The sequence below is a fragment of the Gavia stellata genome, chromosome 14, assembly GCF_030936135.1.
Source record: "Gavia stellata isolate bGavSte3 chromosome 14, bGavSte3.hap2, whole genome shotgun sequence".
Lineage (NCBI taxonomy): Eukaryota > Metazoa > Chordata > Aves > Gaviiformes > Gaviidae > Gavia > Gavia stellata.
Window position 1 is genome coordinate 20,098,892 of NC_082607.1, and position 25,584 is coordinate 20,124,475.

Consider the following 25,584-nt stretch of genomic DNA (forward strand, 5'->3'; position numbering starts at 1 on the left):
ATGTTTTTTGTTGGCGTGAACAATTTTCTTGGCACCTTTCCTCTGAAGGTAAGGACTCTGCCTGCCAGTAAATGCTTCGAGTGGGCTGTACAAAACTGAGTCAGAGTGACTTGTTAGAAATTCAGCTTGGGTTGTGGTGTAGCATTTGTTTGCAGAGCTCCTTAAGAAGTCACCGTCGCCACCTGTGCATTTCCACCCCTCGCAGCACTATCAGTGCTGTGCTACCGCAAGTGTTCAGAGAAGAGATCCAGGTTTTAAAAATAACAAGGAAAAAGTCACAAGGTGAGAGTTACGCTGTTATATGAGGCAAATATGCTCTGGGATGCAGTAATTACCCTGAGCTGTATAGGGCGGGTGGGGCGGGTATCGTATTTTGAACATAGGGACAGAGCGGCCCTGGTTAAATGACCCTGATTAAATTTTATAAAAACAGGCAGGTCAGAGGACATTGCGTTTGATTAGACTTGAAAGACAGAAAGTAAAGTAGGGCAGGCAGCTATAGAGAACAGTGATCCATTCTTCGTGCTCACTCCCTGGGGGAGCACCGTAAGTAGTAAGCTGATCTATATCCAACAGGAAAGGTTTAAGTTAGATACCGCGTTGTTTAAAACAAATAAAAACCCCAGCAACGCCTCCCAGGGCTGGGGCTTTTGTGAAGTGCTGGAACAATATGCGGACTCACTACCCAAAGTCGTACTTGAGCTAGTTTTATTCTTAAACAGGCTCAACAGAAGCCTGTTAGAAATAGTCCAGCGCTGTTTCAAATCAAGAAGTGCTGCATTACTTCCCCTGCCACTTCCTTAACTGTCTTTTTAAAAAAAGTAAAACTTACATGACATCTTTTTGCTTTAGCATTTTAATGATATGAGATCATGTCTTAGAGTGATAGGTATTCATGCTCAGGGCCTGGATTTTCAGAAATAATGGGGATAGCGTAGATGTGGTGCTCACACTTCTGTAACAGAAGACGGGTGAGGGTAAATGCAGAAATAAGCATGTGGAACAAACACATAGAGAATTCTGGCATCTCTGTTAATGTTCATCATTAATCAGGTTGTTGGTGTTTCAAAATGGAAGAACAAGTGAAAAATGCAAGAGGGTTTTTTTTTTTTTGCTTTAAAAGCATAGGTGAGGATGCTGAGGATCAGACACTGCCCAGAGCTCTGTTTGTCTAATTTAATTAGCACTGGTCTAATGTCAAGACTACACACTCCCAACTAAAGACAGTTTTGCACAAATGACCTGTGATAATCAGCTTTGTTAAAACGCTTTGTCAATATAGAATGGATCTTTCTTTGAAATGTGTCTCTCCCCAGTAAAGGTGTGGCAAGATTCTAGATACTACAGCTCCCAGTGGCAAGCCATAGTGCAAACACCACCCTGTTTCTGTCAGGACTCATTCAAATTAAATTACGTGAAAATGACAGGCCAACAACAAATGCGTATTTAGTATAGCCAGCCCTATTTCTCCGTGGCTGATGTAATCCTATAATGTTAAAAAAAAAAACCCCAAACAATCAATAATCTATGTCGCAGCAGCACCAAGTTAACTGGAAATGTGTTTTGTTTAACCCAGGGAAGTTCCCACTACTGTAGAATAGCTGAGTTTTACTCCATATGCATCATTCAGAATTCCATGTAAGCAATGACTGCAGGTTTTACTGACTGTATCTTGTAAATCACCTTTGTGGCATCTTAGGCAAAAGCACAAGATTTGTTATTTTTAAGCTTCTAAGGTTTAAATTTTAGCCTCCAAAAGGGAAATTGACAGGAAATTTACTGTCCTGTAAATAGAGCTTAGCCATTAAGCAGGCTCAGTTAAAAAAAAAACCAAGAAAAAAACCACCCACCCCCCCCAAAACCAAATACACAATGAGAATTTATTTATTTCTTGCATTGCATGTAATTGCAGAACATCACTAATTTATCATTAGACTACAATGTAGTTATTTGAAACTATCATTCTGGAATGTGGTAGATTGGAGGTTTGGGGTTTTTTGAGTGAAATTAGTGACCCATGTTCTCAACTCGTGTCCTGTTCCTTATATAGCCAGCAAGTGTTTGATGGGAACTGCAGTTCAATGTATTGGCTTACCTGGCAGGCAGCTCTCTACGTCATGTCATGCTCAAAGTTCCTGATGTTATAATGGGCATTAAAATTGCATTGGGTTGGTTAAATACCACCTCACCTACTCTTAAGGGAATAACTCATTATTTTCTCAGTTTATACTTCTTTTTTTTTCTTGCAAGCCATTTAATGACATCTTGTTACATGCAGCATACTGTTGCAAGGACGACGAAGCTGGTGAGGGGTCTGGAGCACAAGTCTTATGGGGAGCGGCTGAGGGAACTGGGGTTGTTTAACCTGGAGGAGGTGAGGGGAGGCTTTATCGCTCTCTGCAACTACCTGAAAGGGGGTTGTGGTGAGGTGGGTGCTGGTCTCTTCTCCCAAGTGATAAGTGACAGGACAAGAGGAAATGGCCTCAAGTTGCGCCAGGGGAGGTTCAGGCTGGATATTAGGAAAAATTTCCTTACTGAGAGAGTGGTGAAGCACTGGAAGAGGCTGCCCAGGGAGGTGGTGGAGTTACCATTCCTGGAGGTGTTCAAGGAATATGTGGACATGGCACTGCGGAACATAGTTTAGTGGGCATGGTGGTGTTGGGTTAATGGTTGGACTTGATGATCTTACAGGTCTTTTCCAACTTTAGTGATTCCGTGATTACGTACAGGAACCAGGTCTCCTCTTCCAGCCCCTACCCGAGGGTGTATGTCAAAGCTGCTCTGAAAGGCGTTTGTTTAACCTTCATTGGCTCTGAGGCTCTACAGACTTTCAGTGGCAGAGACCTTGAGCAACTGCTTCAGTATTTCATAAGGAATTGTTCTAAAGTTCTGCGTTTCTTTTAAAATGCCTAATCATAAATGTCACTTAGTGTAAACTTACGCTCTGTTCCTCCTCTTCCCCTGGTGACAGCTCTTTTGTGCCTTCGTTAGGGTAACACTGTATGTAGGTGAAGGTTAATAATCTCTTGTCATGTGCCATTCCTCTTCAAGCCAGCTAAACTCAACTATAATCTTCCTTCATAGATCAAGCATTCTAGTCCCACTGTTAGTGTAGTTACACTCTGGCTTTCTCTAGCTATCCCATGTTTTTTGAAGCAGAGGGCCTAAATACAATCTTGTATCGGGCATGCCCTGACTGGATTATGTTTCTCTTTGAGCTTGTTTCTCAGACTTAGGAGGATAATTTTAAATTCTGAACCTGCTTTCTGAAGAATTTGCAGCTACTTTGAGCTTTCTAGAACCTTCACATTTAGTAAATGAACTGCTCCCTTACACTTCAGTCCCATGCTGCATGTCCTTTCAGTCAAGCACAGGGTACCATCTGTAACTATCCCATAATGGTTTTGAAGCCATATACTATCACTTCATCTGCATCCTAGGTCTGTATTTTTAATGGTGAGAATGATGTTCTTGCTCATCCTCTGTTTCTTACTTCTCCACAAGCTCTGTCACAAAAGGATTTGGAATTCATTAAAAATAAGGATAAAGTTCTTGCCAAACTGCAAGTAATTATTTGCAAATAATCCCCGTATTTGAAGGCAGCTGACATAATCCTTCCCCTTCTCAAAAAATGCTTGAAACACTGGTGTGTATCAAATTGTCTTTTGTAACACATCCACGTTTAGTTCATTTCTTGAAAGAAAAACTAGGCCCACTCTAGGCTTTGTTTTCAATGTCTGTAGCACATACTTCTTGCTCCTTCTTTTGAGAAGTTCTTCTAAGGTATGCTCTGTTTCAGAGAGAATGTGAGGGGCTGAACAGTAACTAGAGACAACTTGTGCAATGTATAAAGATCCTTCAGAACACAAACTTGTTGAACCATTTAAATTGTATTCCACTTTTGAAATGTTAACATTGTGTATGTACATATATTGAAAATAGCAATCCTCAGTCAACCAAGACACAGAAGATAGATACCTGCAGTCTAGATTAAAAGACATTTCATATAAATACATTCATGGTTTAAAAAAAAATCATACAACCTGCTGACAGACTCAAGTGCAAGTAACTTTCTTACATGTATTTAACTTTTGTGATGCTAACAGGCTGACTAAAGGCTATTTAATAGCAACCAATTTTAAACACAGAAAAATCAGTAACATGGCTCGAGGACTGAGTCATTTAAAAAGATGCTACTGATATGGAAATATTTCCTGTTGTAAAACAACTGTATGTGTCTTAAAAAAAAATAGTTTCTTTTTTAGAAAAAGCTATTTCCTCGTTCCTTTTAGTGACTGTTGTAGTTCCATGTGCAACTAGATACAGTCAGCTTCATGTACCAGATTTTCTTTTTCCCTTTCCCCTGGGGGTTCTTGTAAGATGAGCTGGCAATGTTCTGGACTGGCCAGAGAAAGTTATGCATGGGGATGTCTGAAGTTGGTCCCAAGAAGAAGGGATGGTTTAGGTAATGAGTGTATAGCCATGATTTATTTTTGCCAAAATCTGTTTGAACTGGAAAAAAGAAAAATATACATACATGCAATAAAGGGAAAAACTTGCTCCGAAATTGCAAGCTAGCACGTTCGTGAGAAGCATCGTACAAAATCATTTACTTTCTGTACAGTGACAATACCAAATAATTTTTCTTTTTAACCATCATATACACAACACAAATATTATGAATAGTAATCTATAAATACTTTAAAATGAATTTCTAATATATAGCAGTTGAGGGCCACAGCTGTACAAAATGTAAGCAACATATATAAAACGATTAAGAAAGTGCAAAGTAGAACAGTATCAAGAGCCTCTGCTTTTTACAGCATTTATGGTTCAAGTGTGAAGAGTGAGCAGGGATGCAGGACACAGTACAGGATTCTGCACACAAAATGATGAACTATTATTAAATTGTATCTTCCCTCTTCTTCACATCCATGACTTCCAGTTAATAAGAGAACATTTTCATAATGAATTTCTGTAAAGAGTGATTTGTCCCTTTTTACAAGTTCCATAAAACAAAGATTCCCTGGTCACAGACTCCTTTTCCGTAAGTGAAACAAGACTACATGGGGAAACTACTGCTGGTTTCCGGTTGCCTTGTTACGCTTACCATATTTAAAAGGTGAACGGAAATACCTTTCCACAAAGCGATTAACAGACATTTAGAGCCTGATCCTCTAAATAACATACAGGTAACCTGTACTATTACTCACATGTATGTGAAGGTCTAGAGGATCAGTGCCTTAAAAACAAAACCACCAACCACCCCTCAAAAAAAAAAAAACACCCAAAACTCCTCTGAGTTTCAAAGCTGCTTAGAGGCAACTGCCCATCAATTTCACTGTTGTTTGCCAGGCAAGATGCAAGTTTTGCATTCTGCATTCAGGTGATGATTTCTCATCAGTGCCTCCTGTAGCAGCGCAAGTCTTCGTCGTCTTTTATGCTGTGTGTCCTAGTGGAAAGCTCTGCTTGAATTAAAACACAGTGGCAAGTAAAAACATATTTGGTGAGCTGGAAGTTGAAATAGTTAATTCAACACCTTTTGAATGAAATTTCAAATAACTTGTTTTTAGAAAGCTTTTCAGTTCACCTTTTTTCAGTAAGTGTACTTCGTAGTCTTTTTTAGGCACTGTAAATATTCAAGATACTAACTGACGTGCAGAAGAATCCATCCATTCTCAAGCAGTGCATTATTACTGATCTCTAGCAAGTTCTTGACTAATGTTGTCTTGGTTTTGTTTTTAGATGGAGAGGGGTAGACTTTAAATACTCTTTTTTTCCTCCCTCACTAAGTATCTTACTATGACAGAAGAATGATCACAATTACATTCATTTTTCTCTTTGAAATATAGGCCAGACTTCAGAATGAATGAAAGAGAAGTTGCAAGCAGTCTGAATACACTAGAGAAACAATAATAATAAAATTACCTGGTCCTACTGCTTCACATAATGATGCCTGTCTCAAAACTGGAGATGATCACATGAAACTCTATGAAGACCATCAGCGTCTAGTCTGCTAATAATTAAGAATTTGTAATCTAAGATACTGACTGTTGTACTCAATATATAGAAACATTCATCCATTTCATATATTTTCTGAATGTGTGACATCTACAGTATACACAGACATCCAAAATTGAGGCATGAGAAGGAACCATCTGCACAACCGTCTGGTCAACATAACTTGCTTATTTGCCTCCATACATTCTTTCGATGTCGTTGAGGTAATGGTTTTTCAGTTCTTTCCTTTTCAGCTTGAAAGCATCTGTTACTAACCCAGTCTCTGGGGTCCATGGTTCAGGGCTTAACCGTACTTTGATGGGTATTTCAAACCTTTCCAATTTCACTGCAGGGACAAGAATAAACAAAAGCATGACTGGTTACATAGCCAAATGAAATACTAATTCATGCTACCTAAAAATCTAAGGTGAGCACCCTGTAGCTTGTATAATATGGTGTCCTACTTAATGAAGTAACCTTACGGAAGGGCCACAAGCAAATTTGATCTTGTACCAAGCAAATTTAATCTTGTGCCAATGCTGAGCACTGGTTAGTGTACAAATATTCTAATAACACACTGTACTTGTAGCTTGTATTGGATGTGACAGTGTAAAATCTAAAGCTTGCAACAAATGAGTATGTAGTCTGAATATCGGACACTACTGTCACAAAAGGATACACTGAAATCTAGAGTTGTACCTTTATTTTAGGAATGCAGTAATAACTAGATGAACTCAGACTAGTCAGATGTCTTTCATATTTTAATTATAATGAAGTACTTCTGTACTTTCCATGGTTGAATGATTCTTTCCCAAATTCTTCCTTCCTAAGAGTTTGTTTGGAGTTCAAAATAAAGGGACTTCTCTTTATTTTTGTTACGTTAGTCACTTCTTTTCCTTTCAGCTGGAAGCAGTGGCTTGGCACACGCACAGCTTCACCGCAGCCGAAGCTGCTTCTCTTGCCCAGGCCAAAGAGGGGTGAGCAAGGGAGGAGGCAGGTTAACTGCTTCAGGGAGAAGGGCAGAGACATCGGGAACAGGGCAGGGAGCTGCTACATGTGTGCAATGCTTGATGGGCTTCGCTATCAGCTCCTGCATATAGGCCTGTCAGAGGATGCCACGTACATGGGCTTGTAGCTGCATTTCTAGGACAACTTGTGGCAGCATGGCCTCTAGGTGTCAGCAGATGGGAGACAGCAGGCTCTCCGGCCGTATGGCTGTCCCCAGGGGGTCTTCTGTCTCTCTGACTTCAAACTGGCGTTGTAATGTACTGTTTCATCTTAGATACATGCCTGCTCGTGATGAAGGTGCATTATGTTCCACTAAAAATGAGAACGATCTCTTTAAAATAGTTTTGGAAAAAAGTTTCAAGTAAATGAGTTGTATCTCAATGGTAGATTACTATCTAGAAGGTAGGAAGAACGTATAAACAAAGATTTTGAATAAACAAAGCTATATGGATAGTAATTTGTCTAGTTCGTGATAGAAAAACACAGATTAAAATGTTTAAACCCAAGTCTGATTGATTTATCAATCCAAATCTACGGATTGGTTTATTTTTTTTTTAAAGGCACAACTTCATAGCACTTTTCATTCTTGTTTTCTTGGCTTCAAAAGGCAGAGTCTCCTCTCTGAAGTTCGAGACGCAGTGCTTAGCGTGTGCTTAAGTCCAGTTTTACTACTTCTTTGTATGAGGTGCCAAGTGCTTTAGCGACTTTTTTCCCCAGTTAGTTTGTTCATTTTTTGGCCCCATAAAGGGTTGATGAGGCTTTTGATCCTTCAGTACCACAGCAAGAAATAGCAGGCTTTTAAGCCATTACAACCACAAGGATCATGGTTGTTCAAAGCTGTAGGGGACAAAGGTGCATGGGGGGAAAAAAAGCTTTGAGATCTCTTGCTTAACTCGTTTTCTTACCAGCAAACGTCTTGTAACTTTCCTTCCAAATTGACAGCTCTCTTGGACCTTATTTTAGCTCTATTAGACAAGCAACCTGTCTCTAGAGTTTAGTTGAAAAAAATCTTTTTTTTTTAGGAAATAAAAAAAGATAAAGTAGTTGATACAACCAAAAGCACGTCTATTGCCTATTATCCCAGGAACAATTTGATGTGGTCTTTGCCCGATTAAATTATAACATTTTGGCAGATACAGAGGCAACAGGAAGAAGGAAGAACAGTTAGTGAGGATAACTGAAAATTTTTGATGGATAAGCACTATGAGATTGGCTAGCACAATATGCTGCTTCACTTACTTTTGTTTGCCACTTCTTTAATCTCTTGCAGTATTTCAGCTTCCATTGTAGGATGGTTACAAATATCTACCCAGGTTCCACCGATGCCCTTCTGCTCAGCTAATGCCGTCAGCTTCTTCTGATTAGGAACCACAAAGCTGATCACGTAAGACTGGTCGCTACCACAAGATGGCAAGAGAAGGAAGAAAAAAGATACAAATAGCTGAGACTTCCATTTCAGGGCGTAAAGTGCTTACTTGATGTTAGATACACAGATCCACAGTGCTTTTTGAACTGTAGTTATTTCCCCATACAGAATCAGTCTTGTACATTAAGTCTTCACAACTGAGAACTTTTATCAAAGGTATTCAAAGTTCTTTTACAATGTTAGGTTTGATTGGTATCATGCTTTGCTGTAATTTCACGACTGCATGTCTCAGTTTAGCTTCCTAGCTACATCTGGTATTTATCTAGTTCTCTTCAGTTTCCCTTCATGTAGTGTCTTTAAGTTGAGGGGAGGGTGAGGAGAGACCAGGACTATTTCCAAAACACACTGGAGAGCTTTGGATCAGGTACAAAGTGTCCAGGTTAACTTTTCTCTGGTGTTCTGACAGAAAGCCAAAACACACGCTAAATATGATCATACCTGTTTGGGGAAGGGATGGGATGGAACTGAAGTGTATTTATTAGGGTAGGAGAAGTGCCAACAGAAAAACGTAAGTAATTTCTTCACGTTTTAGGAAATCTGGGCACCTGTGCTACTCCAGAGATGCTGTTTATAACTTGCACCCTGGTAGGGGTGTTTATTCAATGGAAACCATGGAAAACTATCATCAGACAAGTGGGTCAGAGCCTATATTTCATGTTTACCCTAAATGGAGTCTCTAAATTAATACCACTCTTACCTTTTGGCATAAGCACAGATATTGTCAATCAATGGACAGTTCTTCAGTGCTGCCTCTACTTTGCCCAGAGATACATATTCTCCTGCTTGTAGCTTTACCAAGTCTTTCTTACGATCTAGGAGTTGTGGGGGAAGGGGGGAAAAAAAGAAGCTTATTCCATTTAAACTTTTGCATTTCCACAGACTCATTTGCAAAGCCACTATGTATGTATTTTGTGCAATGCTATGCAGGATTCTTAATAAACATGAATTAAAGCATGTTATTAAAATTTTAAAGCAGCTAATAGCATGTACATATTCTGCCAACTTTATAAAGGCTTCTGCAAAAAATTTTACATAGCACTACGCTGCTTGTCACACAACTTGCGTGAAAGTGATGGGGACTCTGATTTTAAAGCTTTGTAATTAACACCAAAAATTAATCTTTCATTTACTGTTTAAAGTCTGTGTGTTAAATTTAGATAGTGGTAATGTCACAGGAAACAGCATCACTTCCAAAATTTTCCTACAGCTGTGAGGACTTTTGGGAATGTGTTTTACCTGCTTGCAGAATCACAGCGTAACCTTACATAGATTAGCCCTGGCAAAGCCAACAGGATTAATAGCATGCTTATAATTATGTTTAGTCAAGATCTTGTAATATATTAAGATATGAAAAATTGAGGCCAACCTATGATCTGCAGACACCCATCCGGATGAAATTCCCCTATATCTCCTGTACAGAACCATCTCTGACCGTTCTCATCAATGGAGAACTCTTCTGTTGTCTTCTCTTCATTTTTAAAATATCCCATTGAGACGTTAGGTCCACCAATTATAATTTCTCCTCTAGGATTAGGCTTGTCTTTATTAGTGTAGCCCCCTGAAAACAAGAAAATCCACACACAATTATTTTTAACTTATATATTTTTCTGCCAGGAAAATATTTGGAAACTTCAGCTTGACGTTAATGCACGCAAATTGATGACTATTATAAAAGGCAAAGAACAATTACTTCATATGCCCCACCTAGCTAAGCAGATAGGCAAAGAAACCAGCTAAGCAGTGGTTAAATTAGTTACTCTGAAATCAAACTATTTAATACTCTCACCTTCTTGCCAGTCTCTCAGTTTTATTTCACAACAAATAAGAGGAGCTCCAACTCTGCCAGTGCTGTAATCAGCAGCTTAGGGAGAGAACAAGGAAGAATACAAATATTTTTGTCATTTGAAATACAAACTCAAACCATAAATAAAGCGGTAGCTTATCTCAAGTTACTTTATGGCAGTTAAGAACTTTAATTGCCATATAACAGCTATTTTGACTTTACAAAAAAAAAAAACCCCAAAACCACACCAAACCCTCATAGATATCTATATCTTAAATTATGTATTTCCAGAAGCATTTTAACTACCTTCTGTAATTGTTCCAGCTCCACATGTTTCTGTTAGTCCATAGCCTTGACCAACAGGACAGCAAAAACAGACATTCATGAATCTTTGTGTTTGAGGCGAGAGTGGTGCTCCTCCAGAAAGCATCATACGGACATTCCCTCCCAGTAGTGCCTTTACTTTCTTAAACAATAGTCTTGAAAGAAGGAAAAGCGCATTAAAAATCATTCACTCAGCTCACTTGTATGAAAACAAGAGAGACACACACCTTCTTCCTTCCTTCCTGTCTGGAACACCTTAAAAAATAACTTGATCATTCACAGATTTTAGTGGACAGCAGGGATAATCAAAAACGTTACCTCTTGTGTAACACTTGAAGATAGCAGAATTCCTGTAACTTAACTAAACAAACATTCCAATTTTATTACTACAAAAAGGCAATCCAATGAAAACTAGCTAGTCATCTGTTCTGAAGATTAGTCATTCCTACCATTAAATATCTTATCCTTTTCCAGTAAGAACTTGGATTATTTCAGTTAGTCATTAGATGATATATGCGTGTTGGATGAGAATTGTCTGATGTCAGATAGCTTAGATGATTATTCTTTTAGACTGTCTTAACAAATCACAAGGAAAAAGGTACATTTGGACTGTGAATTATACTTACACGTTACACAGAGGTGCATCGTATCCCCTCTTGATTTGTTCCAATTTGTAGTCATATCCTATCTTGAACAGCGTTCTCTGAATATAGTTCATCTCTTGAACTTTACTCATGACATTTTTATAGATTCTGTCCATTATTTCCTACAAAGTGTTAAAAAAGCAAGGAAAATTACCACATAGAATAGACCAGCATGTGTAAATTAAATTCCATGTTAAAAATAAAATAAAAAACCCTATTATTCTTCCTTTAAAACGGATAATACAGTAAGTGTGAAAATGTCTGCATCATTGGTTAGGCAATGCTTCACTGTAATGCTTTTAATGTGTGATCAATTAATTTATAGACCATTGCAGCTTGGAGCTATTTGAAACAGGTGGAACGAAGTATCGAGAATGCAGTAGAAAATTAGTGACTTAGCCTTATTTTTCTCCATTTGCTCCATTTCCTCACACCACTATCACTAGAGAGGAAGAACCCTCATGCTGTAGTATATAGCTTGTATTAGAGAACTTGCCTTAAATTAGGCAGATGGGTAAGTAATTGAGTAACCACTGCAGGTCTTCAGGCATACTGCAGTAAGTCACAGTACTGCTTGCATTTCTACAAAGAGCTTTCTAAACCTCAGATTTAGTTTTAAAATACTTTCCACCCCTCATTCTGAAGATGGCTTCTCTATCAACCACAGCTACAAATTTTGGGTAACATGCCACTTGCTATGTTATATTGCTTACATTAGTGGTAACACCTTAACCTGTACTTAAAATGTGGCAAACTGATGTAGAAAACTTTGAATTCAAGTTTGGCTAAATCTCTTTGCTAAAGGTTGGTATATGCCATGCAAGATTTAATGTGCTTAGGAGTCCTGTTGCTGTACTTTATCCACAGCAATTGGCAAGCACGAGGGAATAAAGTAAGAGATTTCATTTCACCACTTCTTTTTCCAAGAGGTTTTTCAACTTTCAAAGCAATGTGGTTGCAGCAATTCTAGTTACCTGACAAAACCCCCACAATTCTGTCACAGACAATTTTCATTAAAATTATAAGCTTATGATCACTAAAATACACAGAACTTAACATAAATAGTGTTCAGACTGGTGGAGTATTTAACAGAAGTTTAAGGATTGGCTCCTTCAAGTTTGTTACAGAGCACAATGCTTTGAAGTGTTTACATGCTTTCTAACAACAGTCAAATTAAAATTTAAAAGAAAGCTGCGAAATTAAGCTGCAGAAGCAATAGGAGTTACAGTCTCCTGATCATTTTTTCTTACAAGAGGAGACTAAGCATGGCCTGCTTACCCTAAGAACAGCCAGAGAGACTTAGCCTAAGTGTTTCCTTGGAGATGGGCAGCTTAACTTGCTGAATTCTGTAACTCAGCCAAACACCCATATCTTACAGTGTCCATCTTAGCCAAAGCCACCCTGATTTCTCCTGATGCAAAAAGGAGTTTCAGACTGTGAATGTCAAAGGCTTTCTGTATCCTATTGTTGTATCAGTAGCCCAGCAAAACATCACTTGTAACTATTAAAACACATTTACAGTTTTGGATCAAAAAGGGTCTTGGCTTTAGCATACATATATTCTTGTGCTCATCTGCAGCATCACTACTCGGCTCCAGCAATGACAACTGGAATTCCTATATTCTGCCTTTTTCCTACTTGTGACAGTTACTTACACATGAAGAGAAAAAAAAGTTAGTAAATAGATTTTTCTAGCATGAACAAGATAGACAGCATCAGTTTTTTTGCTAAACATATCTGCTTCTGCGTACTTACAGGCACAGCTGCCACCAGGGTAGGCTTAAGTACAGTACAGTCTCCTTTGCTTCCCTTCTTAATCTTACTTGACTGTAATAAGGAAAAAATGTCAATTTATGAAGCCGAAAACCAAGCAGCTCTTTAGAAAAAGACTAAAAAATGAGGGAGATATATTAGCATGTAATTCGTTTAAATCTCTTCCCCTGTCCCTCCAAAAAACATTTCCTGCATAAATTTTTTTCCATTGTGATGGAAAAAGTAATGATCAACAACGTCAACCAAAATACTAGAAGTTTTACAAGCCCAACCTGGTTAAGTCCACTTTGTATATCTTTCTCTTACTTCCTCCCTCTAGCACTTGCTTTCTCTTCCATCTTCCTCCAGGAGTTTCTTTTGCCTGATGCAGTCTCTATACCAGCAAAACATACAGAAGCATTCTTTTCCAGCTTAATTTGCTCTTATTTATCTTAATAGTTAAATGGAAAGAGGCAAAGGGCTAAATAGAAGACCTACAATAACTGGATAAAGAACTGATAAAGTGAAACCAAAAACTTAAAATCACTTTAAACAGTCTTACATTCAGCTAATCTGTTAGTAGCTATCCTTGTCCTGATATCCAGTGGATAATGCTATATGTGTTTATTAGGTTTCCTTTTAGATTTACTGAGTATCGTAAAAGTAAAGGTTTTAATAAAATTTATATGATATGACCTGCTGCTATAGTTCCCCAGGAACATTAATTTGCATAATTTTCTGAAAAAAGTTACATCTCTGAAGTGTGCCATATACACCAGTCAGTATTTCTTTCATTAAAGAGGATAGCTAAGCAAGGAGAATGCAGACTGCAAAAGCAAATTTAAGCTTCCCCCCGCCCCTCACCTGATCCGATAGTGTGAGTGGAGAGGAATAGCCAATCCGGCAGCCGTAAGTGAGGCAAGAGATTTCTGCAGTCAATTCTAATACATGGGCCAGAGGCAAATAACCGATGTAAGTATCCTTGGGTCTAGGAAAGGAAAGTATTATCTAATGAACAATGATGCACACGTGCGCTGAAAATACTGCTTAACAGTTTTATTGTGTGCTTAGTTATTACTTTTTGAAAGACTTCGATCACAAGTGAGGCTTATGCTTCTGCACACAAGGGTGTGATTTCAAACCACAGTTTATAAACAAAATGGGGAAAATCCTACCTTACTGAAATCAGTATGAATTACAGGATTTGCCTTGTTTTCTAGGAAACTCAAAGATTCCTTAGTACTCTACTGCTATTTCCTCTCCTTGTGGGAGATTTCATCCCAGGTACCAAATTAAGGATGAAATCACTGTATTTTAAAATAATCACCAGCGCTTTACAAATCCTTAGCAGTCATCATAGCATCTGCTTCTAAAATATATTAGTAGAAAGAGAGCTGATCACTGCAGTACTGAGGCTTATTTCAGGAAATAATTTCTCCGAGATTTCTCAGCAAGAAACTCAGAGCTGTCACTTAACAGAAGCTTTCAGCATCAAGTCAGAACTGGTTTTATATCCCATCACAAAAGGGGTTTAGCAACATAGCTTATTTCAGCTATTAAACCCTTTGTGAATGCAGTGACAAACACACCCACATTCACAAAAAATTTCCTCAAAATATTAGTGTGAGGGAATCTGGGGTTGGTTTTGCTATCGTCAATGCACTATTTATTACTTTCCTACTCATTTCAGTGAAGTATACTTGAGCAGATTCTGCAGTATGTGCATTATCCATCCAACAGTGGTGTCTCTAGATCAATGGACATGGTAGGCTCTGACACACTTCCTGAAGTGATTCTAGCTGCCTGAAAACAGCTAAAAAAGATCTCCAAAGTGTGACTAGATGAGGAATCTTCTTATCTGGTGGCACCTTCTGGTGCACAAGAGAGTGCAAAAATCCATCACAGACCTAAAGCTAAGGGTAGTAATATAAAAAAAGGAGAAAGCATGAGATGAGAGCTAGAAGGGTGTCCTTTTCAAACAACAGGGTAAGTTCACAAACACAAGATATATTTCTTATAAATTAATGATTAGTGGCCTCATGATAAAATGAAGAAATTTGGTAACACCTGATGCCAGCAACAGACTTTCTATAAACTTGTGTACTTCTGGAGGTTCTGTTTTATCTCTCCATACACATGACAAGTAAGTGTTTCTTACCCCAGTCCAGGTATTCTCTCGCACTGTCCCGTCATTCCAGCTATTAAGTTTTTATGCATCATCATCACTCCTTTAGGTCTCCCAGTAGAGCCACTGGTGTACATTACTAAAGCCAAGTCTGTAGGAACAGGTCTGCTTGGCAGAATGCTTGCTACAAAATGCAGGAGAAAAATTGTTACTGATTCTTGTCTACTTTCTAAATTATTATTTCTGTACTTAATCAATGGGAAGATGTCTGTAATCAACCAGTGTGAAACAGGTGCTTCAGCAAAGGCAAGCACAATGTCAGTGGTGGATGCAGAAGTCAGTGATGAAGAGAGTAGTAGTCTGTTTTCAAGAGCAAGTGAGGGAAGGCAGATTTTGAAAGGAATGACAGGTGTTCGGGCATCTACACAATTTGGGTGATACTTTTGCCATTATGTCTTACAGCTGCCTGAAAGTTTCTGAAGACCAAGCAAACCTGTCAAGGGCAGTGAAGGGGAGAAATACAGTACTGCGAAGAAACAACAGGTTGAGGAAAAAAAAAACAAACCCAAAAAACTCAACACCCCAAAAAGCTCCAAGTCAGCTTTTCTGTCACTTTTCCAAAGCCAAGGTTGTAGAGCTAAGACTACTTTTTTTTTCTTTTTTTTTTTTTTTTTTTCCCAATGAACCTTCCTCAGCTAACCTGCTAGTTAGTGGAAAGGCAGTAAGCTTACAACACTTGACTTCTGATTTTTGTTTTAATCCCTTGGCATTTTTTCTTAGGACGAAAATTATTAGCTTTCATGGCTTTCACAGCTAGAGAGGCAGCAGAAGTGTCTGCAAGGGAAGCAGGGTTTTTAAGGGGGAAAAACCCACAAAACAACACCCCTCAAGGTAACTGCTGGTTTGTATCCATACCTTAAGCTGATCAAAGATAAGCAGTTGTAATGAATGTGTGCTTCCCTGCAAAAAGCTCCTTTGCCAGTTCATCTCCTCTTTTATTCAAGAGAGAGAAGATCTGGCTAAGCACACGCTGCTGATTTAAGGAAAAGACATGATCAAGGGTGGTTTTTCCTTCCCTAAAGCAGATGTTTACAGTCACTCCTGGCTGCCCAATGTAGCAAGGGAGGTAATGGTTATTCCTCTAGCCCAAGGTGCTTTTTAGCTACAGATTGGTTTTTAAAAAAAAAAAAAAGACAAAGACATCGCCAAGCCAACAAGCAAAAAAAAGCCTCAAGGGCTTTCTCCTTTTTTCTTAGGAAAAATAGTGGAAAAAAAATACGAATAAAAGGTAAAAGTAGCAGAAAAATGGAACACTGCACTGGATTCTATTTCACTTCCTAAAACAAAGGTGGAGTCTTAATTTTAAATTGTTCTGGTTATGGTTTAGAAGTTAAAAATAAAGTTTTATCCTGAAATACCTGACACTTGAACAAAGGTGCAGGACAATAAATACAGATCAAACAAATTTTCCATTTATTTAAAGGAAGCCAGATGATGAACGGGCAATCTGCCACTGCCTTTGTGTTGGAGACCTGCATTAGTGGGGTTTTTTCTGCTACGCATCCTTCTTAACCTAGGTCCGATTTCCCTGTTAGCATTTCTTGATTAGTTCTCTGTGAAGTGATTCACTTACAGTTTTCTGGTTTGGCTCCCAGCTCTTCTATTGTCTGCATACTATGAATCTCCACATTTTCAGGGTATTCCGATTTATTGATAGTCTTCTTGTCCACATAAATGATATGTTTAAGACAGGAGACTTGTTGCAATGCAGTCTATAAAAGAGAAAATAAATTTTCAGCACTGACTGCACTGTAAAATTATTATAGGGTTGCTTGTAAGCAGGTGAAGCTGGTACCAAATTACCTTAAGTTTGCTCTCAAGAAGTTCTACACTAGTGACCAGATACGATGCTCCACACTCATTGAGACCATAGGTTACTGCCTCTTCACCCAAGGTGGCATACAACGTAACAACTGTTACAGTAAGGAGAGGGAGAACATGAAAGAAATGTTAAAGTAATACTAAATGCAAAAGCTCTTGCTTTAGCTCACTGGAAGCATTGCGGGAGGAGCCGGGTGCGGGGGGTGGGAGTGGTAGATATAAAATGAGGTCAATGGGGTATTTACTAATTTGGAAACGAACCAGCTTTTAATTATTCCACAACAGAACTTTATGCCACAAGAGACCTCTGGAATGAGGAGGACAGTTGTATAGGAAGCATTTCTTTACCGAGAGGGTGGTCAAACACTGGAACAGGCTTCCTAGAGAGGTGGTCAATGCCCCAGGCCTGTCACCGTTTAAGAGGCATTTGGAGAACGCCCTTCATAACATGCTTTAACTTTTGGTCAGCCCTGAAGTGGTCAGGCAGTTGGACTAGATGATTGTTGTAGGTCCCTTCCAACTGAAATAGCCTATTCTATTCTATAGAAGAGGAGAAATCATCAAAACAAAGAGATCCACCAAAACCCAACAATAACGCACTAAGCAATCACCCAGTGAGCAACAGAGAACACGTGTTCTGCCCCAGAGCTCTCTGCAGCCAGAACTCGGGGGGAGAGGTGACACTCTGAACATCGCAGGGCACCAGCCACAGCTTAAAGCTATGCACTTCTACAAGCAGCTCTTTCAGCAGCGTCAGCTACTTTGCTTGCTCCCACGAAATTACTGATGGGGGCAAGGCAGAGAATCAGACTAAGGAATCAGACTGTTTTTCGTGTTGCTAGATTATTTTTAACCCTGACTGGCTACAGTCTGGCTACTTAATGGTGCCATTAAGTGCCTCGCAGGCCCTGAAGAGTTCACTTCTTCCCATCATCTCTCTATTGAAAAAAATACCTTCCTTTAGTATTGTCTGCTATCTCAAACTCTAACCTCCAAAGACCATTAAAGGAATTTAATATTCTTGTGAAATAGGGTTCATGTGGAAGGGACAAAAAGAGAGTAATGTTATATAGCCGTTTCTTCCTGCCTCTCGAAGCATGAGGATCAAGACTGAACTAACCATCCTCTCCTACTTCAATAGCAATGTCAGCTCTTCCATTATTGCCCTTTAACACCCCTCTGCATACTCTACTGTACGACCTTCTCCTCGCACAGTCAGCTACTACCAATACTGGAAGAAAAAGAGGCAGCCTAGTGCAAGCAAAAACATAAGGCGGCAGCAAAAATAAGCTACGGGTCATAGTGTGTTGTATGCAGACTGGGCGTGTAAGTGCATAGTAACCTTTGCCAATTCACCGAGAAGTCTGTATGCATTAAGTCAGATTAGAGATTTTTGACAGCTTAAATAAAATTAAAAAAAATAAAAACTCCATATACCTTATTGTAATGAACTTGAGCAACTTAGAAACGTCACCAAAAAACCCTCAGACTAGCACTGATTTTGATTACCATTCTTCTCTCTTCTAATAACCATTTCATGTTTCAGATGCATGTCAGGATACAGACAGAAAATACTATAAACACATTCCACATTTTGGGGGGAGAAACGCAACTACAGACATCTTCAGGGTATTTTAAAAAAAACCTGAATAGTAACCATACTCTTCTGTCATTCTAACATCTAGAACATTACTACAATAAAATCAGAAAAAACAGTCTCATAAGTATGAGCAAGTTAATTTTAGGGATCTCCGCAATGCATAGAATAGACTGGAAACTTCTAAGAATCAGACCGTAGGCAGAGTAAGTTTATGAAATGCTTATACCATCGGTGACAGGATTGGCAGATTCAAAATACTTAACAGCCAAACCAGTGCTGAGAAATGGTTCTAAAATACATTAGAAGTAAACAAGTTCAGCACTCACGAGGAAAGTTGTACTTGAAGCAGGTGAGAGCTGCAATCATCCACTCTGCTCGGGTCTCACAGAATATGACAACAGTACTCTTTGGGGTTAGTCCCAGGGCAGTCAGTCCACTCCCCAAGCGATTCACTTTCTCATTTACTTCTTCATAGGATAACCATCTGTAAGTACCTAAAATTAACTGGTGAGGAAAAAAAAAATAAAATTGTGATGACAAGAAGCTGCTGGTACAGCTCTACAAGCTTATGTGAGTTGGTGCATAACACCATAAGCACACACACTGCCAGTCATTAAAAGAAAAAAAAATTGCCTTCATTTTTCTTGAAGTAGAATAAATAGCGCATCCTGTATTCTGTTATTCTTTAACTACTATAAAAGGGATGGTTTATATCATATGATGATTATTAAGGAAGACCTCTAGGGAAACCTCCATTGTTGAGGCAAGATGCAAAGCAGCTCAAAACCAAATGTGAATTAAGTACAAAATTTTAAGCTTTACCTTTTTGAACACTTTTCCATTTGGTTGCATTTCATTTTCTTCACTCAGTATTTCTCTGGTCCCAAGACAGTCCTTCTTCCCAAACTTTGCTAAAGCATGGTCAAACAGCTTGTCCAACGTGTCTGCTCCAGGAATGTTAATGTTTGCTAGTGAGTCAAGATGAGTGACAGAACGGTAGGGGCTTCCAGGTTTGTCCGAGATGGGTTTAGCTTTTAAACGTTTTGCCATAGCCTTTTTCTTCTTCGCATTGGTAAGAAAATACCATGGAATAAATACAAGCATACTGTACACAGATATCAACAAGTACACAGGCAGCAAGAGAATGGCACGTACTTCTAGCCTAAGTTTCATTGCAGGTATTTGAAAAAGAAAATCTCTTATTGTATTCTGAGGCAGGCAAGTGCAAAGCAGCAGTGCAGTATGGTGTAGGAAGAAGCAACAGTAAGCGCAGCTTAGGTAGTTCTGTTTCAGAGCAGCTGCTAAAATTTTAGTAACCTTTGAGACCCAACAGTGGACATCTGGGGGTGAAGACCAGAGCCAAGCAGAGAGCAGGAAAAAAAAAAGAAAAAAAGACTTAAATTAGTAATATTACAGTCAGTCCATTAGTTTTAGTCCTTCTAAGAGTTCACTTCAAACGCATCAAGACAAAGGAGACTGAAGTAACTGATTCAAGAGGCATGTACACTGCATGATAGATACAGCAGTGTACTGCTCTGAAGACGAAAGAGGATGAATCTTTTCCATACTTGTTTGTTGCATCCACAAATATTTACTTTTCAAAGACTTTTTTCCACTATCTCTGTTTGAATAATTCAGGGCTGTTGAGATGAAGTCTGTCCTTCACATCATAATGTTGTGTTTAAGCTACTTGAGTAATGCTACAATTGCGTAATTATGGGAAAGGTCAACAGCTGTTTTCCCCCTAAATATTTGTACCACAGAGAAAAGATACCTTGGATTGCTTTGCTGCTTTTCAGAATATTGTGTCAACTTAGATTCAGATTAAAATGTATCTGGGTACAGAGTCCTCAAAAGTCTACATGTTGTAATCTAAAAACTATATAATATTCCAAAACTGCTTTATTAACTTTGCCCTAGCAACTGAATTGTTAATCTATTACTTTTCAATTATGAATGTCAGACTCTTGGAAAGCTATTACACAGATGTGCTTTTCCCCCTCCAAAAACTACTTCAATATATGCATTTCAGAAGTCCAGGTATGGAAAATGGAATCCAACTTGACCAATTTAATCCAATTTAAAATAAAGCACAATTTGACAAGATTTTATCTGCATGTCAGCAATCTTTCCTCATTAAGGAGAACTGGGCCTGAATAAAGACCGAAGGCGAGTGGGAGAAAAACAAAAGCATCATAGCAAACCACAGTCGTAGCTAGCCCACTGGTCTGTAACTAGTCTGCGCTGGCACGTGAAAGATTGAGGTTCTTATCTTCATCTGGATGGCATGCAAACATGGCGTCCAAACGCATCAGGAATGATGCACACAGCAGGAAAAATAAAAGGCAAAGGTGCACGAACAAAAGAGCAGTACCTCGGACACAGAGGGGAGTGAGTAACGCTGACTAGCTTATTGTGAAGCCCCATCTTTCATGGACAGAATCTGATAAACAGAACGGATGAGAATAGGGGGATTTTCAGGGCTCCATCAAGAATTAGAAGAACGTGGGCACACCTCAAAATGTACCTTTATTAACATACTTGCTGCCCTCAGGTGCTGAGGGAAGCTACAATTAACATTTCAGGTTCAACGAGACAACTGCTACTAAGAGCATAGCAAAAATCTATTAACAGGTTGTTGGGGTTTTTAAGAATTCCAACATCTGCAGTTGTGTTGTAGCCAATATCAACAACACAATGTAATGTAAGATTAAGAGATCTGCAGATACTTAAAATAACATCATCGCCACGTTAATTTTTTTAATTAAATCTATAGAATGAAATTACTATTGAATGATAGTATAACGTACTAAACTAAGCTCAGACTTGTTCAGAAGAGTATTCTGCATATTTCTTTTTCTAAAAAGTGAACGCTACATTCTTTCCAAAATGTACATGCTTATTCTGCTCTAGTTAACCCCATCAACTGCTCAGCAGTCAAACCTCAGTGGAAGAGGTATCATTGTACTTCCCTAAGCTCCAGTTCTCTAAAATGAAGGTTTACTGGTTTATATGACAAATCTCGTATGGTATTTTCATTCCAGTTAATTCAGTGCTCCAAAAGCAGCAGTTGAGCTTGTATTTAAAACGAGAGCCAGCCACAGTGCTAAAACTGCAGTAAGAAAACTTCAGTGCATGCCCATGATCAGAGACAATTCTACACGTTAAAATAAACCCCATGGAGAACTCTCACTGCTCTTCACCTTCCAACAGAAAGCACATGACCGGACACAATGATTTGGATGAAAAGCAGACTTGTTGGACTAATGCAAACAATTTAATATAATGAGACAGTACTATTGCTTTTATTCAGGCTGAGTAGTAGCTTTTTCAGAAGTAGTCCTACTGGTAAAAAACTACTCGCTAATAATCAAGAACTGACTAATTTACAAGGGGAGGAGAGGAATGGGCTCATATTTACTTAAATTCTTTAGCCAGTGTTCTGGACTGACCAATGCTATAAAAAGGCATTTACTTTAACTATTCCATTGAATTTAATCTCCCGTACATTAATTTTGTAAATTATATTTAAGCTGTTCAGTGGCTTGTATAACACTGAACCAACCACAACATTTTCAAAGTATTTTCTGTGTACATGTTATTTCAACAGATACAAAAAACTGAAAATCGTATTTTCAAACACTGATTACCTTACTACTCTCTAAGTAAATCTATATTGATTAATGGCATCTATTAATATATACTTAACTGCAATTATCTCACTTATTCCACTGCTATTTTCCACTCTTTCTTATTGCATCTGGGCAATAGTGAACTGAAGTCTCTGGGGTAAGAGCTGTCCCTTTTTTTACCATATCTAAAATGACGGGGACTTGCTCCTCTTGTCATCTAAGCGCTGATGAGAGGCAAATAGCACAGTGAATTATACCAGTGCTGTCATGATTTAAACAGGTATTTCATAATATCCAGTTCACATTTTATTACTGGTTATCAATACTAAGTCTTTAAAACTGAACTAGGTTGCACAATGGATTGTAAGATTATGTGTGAAAAGAGGACTGTGCTTGAAAAATTACTTCCTACTGATGTCACCTAATAATCCTTTCTACATGCATGAACAGTGTGGTTTTATATGCGAGATGATCTTCAAGCGGACTAAGCACCAAAACTCAATTCAGTGTTGAACACTAACTTAAGAACTTTTACAGGTTATTGGAACAACTTTCCAACATGCTAAAAAACGTCATCAGAATGTTCAAAATACTGCCTGAAATAATAAAGTAATGATAAAAAGGTCTTAACAGGAAAGAATGTTTGGTTTTGTCCTAAACCAGCACCCTGTTGAAATCACTTTTAACTGCTGAATTAAGTGCATGTACAAACACACTGTGTACGCTTGCAGCCAGTTATGTTACTGTTCACATCAGCAAAAGTTAAAGGTTGCATTTCTTTCATTTTGACATTTCAGATTTGTTTTAAATACTTTAAAAAGCGTTTATAAAAACAGATAACTTTGCTCATTTGTACACATTTGTGGTAATTCAAAATGTTTCTATCTTGACAAAAATCAGTCGTAATTCTTACCAGAAATCAGTTGGAAAAACTCAATAGTAAGTCCCAAAAAGACAAACTTGGCTTTTTCCTTTGAACATATTCGCATAAAAACTGACACATACACACACACACACACACATATATATATACATATATGCACACAGAGATGTACTTACAAGGTATCTGACAGCAATGACTGAGTTTTTTTCAACGTCAATTAGATCTATATTAAAACAGAAAACAAGAAAGTATTAGAGGTTCGGAATTTTTTTGCCTTGCAGAAAGGAGGACTCTTTAGAATTCCTACCCTAATGCTCCTGAAGAAGACTAGCCTATGTATTTAGACAAAGGTGGCCCATGCTACAAGAGGAGAGCAATGACACTATTAGAAAAGACTAAGCTTGCAAACTACAGTGTACAGATGAAGATGTGGCTACCCAAAAGGATTTTAAACATGTTCTGAATAAAGCTATGAACTGAAGCTTAATTTAATTTTTAAAAAAAAAGGCAAGAAAGAGACTTTCATATTCCATATGGTCCGTTCTTCTGTCTCAGGACAGAAGCAACAAGATCTTTATCATTCTTGATGCATGAGTATCAGTAGAAACATTAACTCAGGACTATCCATAGCACACACTCCCCAAAAGAGTCATAAGGAACATGAAGTAGAGTTTGGGTACTGAGGTAAGAGGAGAGCTTACAGAACAAAAGCATGGTTATGTACGCCATGAGGCTTCACTGGTCCCATGACCAGAGGAAAAAAAAAAAAAAGATGCCTCTATGTAACTATACGGATATGGCTTCAAAAAGTCTGCTGCATAATCATTCTCTTGGACTGCTTGGGTTTATATAAAGAAAGCTTGTAACTGATGCTTAACCTAGTTATATTTTATTAGCCTTCACTGTAAGTCTAAGATTTCAGTCAAGGTACCAGTTTTTACAGACTGAAACTGCGTTAAACATCCCTTACAAAATTCTCCTACAAACATTTTCTCTTGAAATATGAAATAAATAAAAGGCATAATAATGTTTTTAGTGTTACTGGCACTTGCGTGTGGCTGTATAAGATTTTGATCCATAACAGGACCATCCCAAACTCGTGCCAAATAAATATTTATCATATTTTAAATGTAACACATAACAGACTGACGTACTGAACTTGCAAAAGTACCTCCATATCAATTCCATTTGGTTAGAGGCCAAACTTAGCTATTCAAATTACACCCTATGCCTTCAATCTCTTATTTAAGTTTAATTAGACTTTAAGAGAAAGTATGAGATGCAATGTTCACATCAATGCACCATCAAGGATACCTTCAAGGCAAGACAACTACATATTACTAAAGTATACCCGTTATGTTCTCAAACTTCCTCTTTCCTCACAAATAAAAGAAAATGTAGCACTCACATGAAAAATTTCACTGTCTCAAAATAAAACTGTTATGTAATACTAGAATATTTAGAATATGTAATATTTTATATTGACTTACACCGTTCATTATTGCTCTTAATTGTGCAACGTAACTAGCTCATTTAGACGCTTATCTATCTATTTTGGAAACAGCAGACATTCCAGTTCTTGATCTAGGAAATGCACGTTCCCAGCAACAGCTATCAGTGTGCCTCAGGCATGACTACAGGCTAAGAAAAAAACCAAACCAAACAAAAATAGATGTAATTTCTCTCCTAGATAGCTGTGTTTTCAGCATCTCCCAAGGATTTTCCTCAGGTGAATAAGCTTTTAGCGATTTTGAAATGGTAACTCTCTAGACTGGAGCTCATTTATCATTTGCAATGATACGTTACAGTGGTCGTATTAGAAACCTCACTCATGAGGAAGTATTTTCCTTATTACTGTTGTACGCTGGGTGTTTATAAAAATTCTATAGTCCAAGCTTACTACAGAAAACAAAAAAAACCAATGTGAATGCTCATACAAGCACTGACACTGTAGTTTATGGACTGCCACAGATGGAAGAGATGTTTTTTGAGTGTAATCTGACTTTGATATCCTTAATTAAAAGCTTCAGAGACTGATAGTATGCAACACACTATTCTTGTCCTGCAGCCAGGGCCACAGAACACAGTCCGAAAGCAGAGCACAGGTTCTGGAACAGAAGAGACACTCCTCTCTTTATAATTTTTCATTAATTTAACTGAAAATCTAAGAAACAAGTGGTAACTGTGTTTTTTTTTTAATATAGAAAACAGCTTTTAAATAGTCACAAAAGCTTATGAGACTAAGTAAGAGCAGAAGTGTGTATGGGGAACAGGGAGAGGGTTTATTCCTCTGGAAGCAACTATTCACGGAGGAGGACATGCCCTCATCTTCTCTGCATTTAACTATTCAAACAGAACAGAAGCAACTTATCCAGCATTTGCACACACAACTAGAATTTCTAAGTGTAACTCAAAACCTAAAGAAGTACCTGTGGCTAGAAATTTTATCCAAATTATCATCTTTGCTAGGGAAGGCTTTAATTAGCCCAACTCCAAAATACTGTAAAGGTTTAATATTGAAAGTAT

The 25,584-nt window shown here is 38.2% G+C and overlaps 1 protein-coding gene across 3 annotated transcripts in view; it reads right to left on the bottom strand.

Moving 5' to 3' along the window:
• Positions 1-3,988: 3,988 nt before the first annotated feature.
• ACSL4 (acyl-CoA synthetase long chain family member 4) overlaps positions 3,989-25,584 on the bottom strand; it is a 40,429-nt gene continuing 18,833 nt past the window's right edge. The window contains exons 2-16 of one of the 3 annotated variants that reach the window (XM_059824330.1): positions 23,235-23,281; positions 19,366-19,605; positions 18,870-19,047; positions 16,926-17,035; positions 16,696-16,834; positions 15,096-15,246; positions 13,802-13,925; positions 12,941-13,012; positions 11,168-11,307; positions 10,524-10,696; positions 10,221-10,295; positions 9,801-9,992; positions 9,132-9,246; positions 8,248-8,405; positions 3,989-6,346 (exon numbers count right to left, since the gene is read on the bottom strand). In XM_059824330.1, the coding sequence (XP_059680313.1) occupies positions 6,189-6,346; positions 8,248-8,405; positions 9,132-9,246; positions 9,801-9,992; positions 10,221-10,295; positions 10,524-10,696; positions 11,168-11,307; positions 12,941-13,012; positions 13,802-13,925; positions 15,096-15,246; positions 16,696-16,834; positions 16,926-17,035; positions 18,870-19,047; positions 19,366-19,593 (2,013 nt within the window). In that variant the 5' untranslated portion in view covers positions 19,594-19,605; positions 23,235-23,281 and the 3' untranslated portion in view covers positions 3,989-6,188. Of the gene's footprint in view, positions 6,347-8,247; positions 8,406-9,131; positions 9,247-9,800; positions 9,993-10,220; positions 10,296-10,523; positions 10,697-11,167; positions 11,308-12,940; positions 13,013-13,801; positions 13,926-15,095; positions 15,247-16,691; positions 16,835-16,925; positions 17,036-18,869; positions 19,048-19,365; positions 19,717-23,234; positions 23,282-25,584 lie in introns of those variants that run through there. The other 2 variants (XM_009812768.2, XM_009812769.2) reach the window with 2 other exon arrangements.